Raw genomic sequence first — 2,875 nt, 5'->3', positions numbered from 1 at the left:
CGTGGGGGCAGAATCTGCTTTCTATTTGAATTTTCCCATCGCTCGCACGCAACTTGAGTGTCGGGACAACGAAATGGATTTCATCCTGTAGACTCGCTTCATTTTCGAAGCTTCGTTCGACTTGGCGGTTTGTGAAGTTGAAACGTTTCAAGACAAGAGCAAACAGACTGCGCTTTTCTGAACCGAGCTTCCTCTGCGCCCCTTCTAGAAGTAAGTCAATTGGGCTTTTGTTCTAAGCCTTGAGCAAAAATATATGGCAAATGTTACTTTTGTCACCTCTTTTTATGGTAGTTCTAAAAACCAATAAAAGTTTCATTAAAAAGATTAATAAGTTTAAGATTTCTTAAAAAACTGTATTCCTTTTTATTTTTAAAGTATTTTCAGCAGGTTTTGTACTTATTATTTTTGAGTATTTTATTTATATTTTAGTTCCCGTGAATCGTTTACCTATTAATTAAATCGTTTTAAATAGAAATATATTTAGATAATAAATACATTATAAAATAAGACAAATAAATTAATATTAATAATAATTAATTTTTTTATTAGTCCACCCAATTTGACAAGATACATGTATATAAATGGGAAGCCCTCTCTAATTTATATTTTTAACAAATTTTCCTCCGTGTAATACTGACAGTGAGCTAAAAGCGTTTATGCCCAAAGGACCGTTACCAGAAATGTGTGATTTCCGGGGATTGTCTCATAGACTTCCACCATGGCAGTGTTTTCCAGGTGCACTTGCACAAAATGCAAAACGCGGATGAGAGCCTCAGATTTTTTCGCTGGGGAATGGGGTACATCCACTGGCGTCGCATACGGTTAAAGTCCTCTCGCTGAATAATATTGTCGCAATCATGATCGAAGATGGAAAAGATGACATCTGTGAGATGATCAGACAGTCTAACGCCGGACACCAAACGCGAGATGTTTCGCAACGTGTTTCTCGAGATATCCGCTCCGGTGAAATAATAGAAGGCTAGTGCATTATCCATAGCATTTATATCCTGTACGAAACGGAAAAAGTCCAGAAACTCTTTTTCAGTAATACCTTCATTCAAATGACCAAACTTTGCCTTCACCCTTTTCAGTGCCTCGCGTCGCTTGCTGCGTGAATTTCTGAGGCCCAGAACCACTTTGGCAAAGTCCACTTCGGAGATCACAGATCTGGAGATCATCAAATCAGAATCAATGCTATCTACCTTAACAAGGTGATTTACCTGGATTCCTTAAGCAAGCTCTTAAAATGCAGCCTGTGGATCTCTGTGTGCAACTCGTGTAGGAACTCCAGAAACTCACTGATACTTAGCACTTTACTGTTTTGCGATCCGAAAAGGTGGTTCTTCAGATGGGAGTTCAACATGGATGCTTCACCCTGGGTGATTGCCACAAGGACATGCTCCAAATCATCGATGCTCACATTGCCGTCGCCGTTTAAGTCGAAAAGTTTGAAGCCAATGCGAACATTTCGCTCCGGTATGGACAGCAGGATGGTCAAAAGCAAATAGTCGCTGTAGGTTAACAAGCCGCGCTTCTCAAACTTCAGGAAAATGCTGTCTTCACTGACGGATGGCTGCCGCTTGCTGGCCGCCTTCTCATCGAGACTGTGGAACCTATCCAGGCCCAAATTCTCTGGTTGCCTGGCCGCGGGCTGAATTGATCGAAGGAAATCGGACGGAGTCATATACAACTCGTATTTTCCATATTTGTTTTTCATTTTGATGGTGGCAAAATACCTGAATATCTTCGACGGATGCGAGTACAATCTCAGTCGATTTTCGTACTGCCTGATGGCGTAATCTCGGAACGAAGCCCGATGGCGAGATTCAAGACCTGGTTTCTTGAAAGGAGTTTTGGATTTTCTAATTTCAATATCAGAGGAAGCATGCAGAACCAGTGGCCACGCACAAATACGTTCGCGGCTTTTCCAGTTATCCCTACTATGTTCACTTAAGACGGTCGAGAAAAATCCTGTAGAAGAGCGAGCCCAGAGGAAAATTATAGGCCAAAAGCGCGTCATATTTGGCTTCTTCAAACAATCACAAACGAATGATGAACTCTGAATTTGGCTAGTGGTGCTGGGAAAACGATTTAGGTTTTCTCAGAATTTGGGTCAATTTTCTCCTTTTTTTTTTGCAACCAAACTCAAACTGATTGATGTTGCCAGGCCTCTTGCTGATTTTTCCGCCATCCCCTTGGACCACACACACACACACACACTCGATGTAAGCATTAAAAGTAATCAGCAGCGCAAATGTTTGCACTACGGAAATTCTGGTGGCGGTGGTGCATGGTGGACTAGGACTTTATAAGGCCCCAGGGAAATTTGCGAACAATAAACTGGGCTCGGATCGGTGAAGGGGAAAAACTTTGCTTCGATTTGCGGATTTCCTCTAATTTCTGCACTGGATTTCTATGCATTTATGGGCGGTCAGCCGGCAATTTCGCCTGCCATTGTACTGAGGTGCTCGGAATATCTGATAAACTTGCCCCAAACTTCTTATTCTTGGTCGGGGTGCGACTGTGGAGCACTCTCGTCTGTAAGTTTCGTTTTTAAGGGCTCTTGTTGGCTCGCAAAACTTTCAATGGATCTTCGAGTTTTGCATTTGGCTAATAGGAGAAGGCTGAGAAGTGTGAGGCTAAAATATTTTTAGGGGATTCTATATATATATCTAGTTTAAAAATGTGTCATAAATTTATAATAATGACGACAAATAGTTTCAATGTTCAATATTACTTTCCATATTTATCAATTAACTTACTTTGTAGTGGACTGTCATCTGTGTACATTAAAATTTCTCTTTTTTATCAATACTGCATTTCACAATATATGTTCATAGGTTTAGAAAATATTATATAATTATTTTTTGTTTTT

At 40.4% G+C, this 2,875-nt stretch overlaps 1 protein-coding gene across 1 annotated transcript; it reads right to left on the bottom strand.

Moving 5' to 3' along the window:
* Window positions 1-559: 559 nt before the first annotated feature.
* Window positions 560-2,180, bottom strand: LOC108137360 (calcium uptake protein 1 homolog, mitochondrial). Its single transcript, XM_017258997.2, has 2 exons — window positions 1,221-2,180; window positions 560-1,167 (listed from the first exon to the last, which is right to left on the bottom strand). Exons 1-2 carry the CDS (start codon window positions 2,018-2,020, stop codon window positions 672-674), a joined length of 1,296 nt encoding a protein of 431 aa, XP_017114486.1. The 5' UTR covers window positions 2,021-2,180; the 3' UTR covers window positions 560-671.
* Between the last annotated feature and the right edge of the window lie 695 nt (window positions 2,181-2,875).

This window comes from Drosophila elegans, unplaced genomic scaffold, assembly GCF_018152505.1.
Source record: "Drosophila elegans isolate 14027-0461.03 unplaced genomic scaffold, ASM1815250v1 contig_476, whole genome shotgun sequence".
Classification (NCBI taxonomy): domain Eukaryota; kingdom Metazoa; phylum Arthropoda; class Insecta; order Diptera; family Drosophilidae; genus Drosophila; species Drosophila elegans.
This window is presented reverse-complemented; position numbering and strand designations above follow the sequence as displayed.

Excerpts from the sequence above, each read along its gene's own strand:
- LOC108137360 (XM_017258997.2), bottom strand. The coding sequence starts at position 2,020 with ATGACGCGCTTTTGGCCTATAATTTTCCTCTGGGCTCGCTCTTCTACA. Across the intron at positions 1,168-1,220 it reads AGCTTGCTTAAGGAATCCAG|ATCTGTGATCTCCGAAGTGG; the intron begins GTAAATCACCTT and ends GATGATCTCCAG.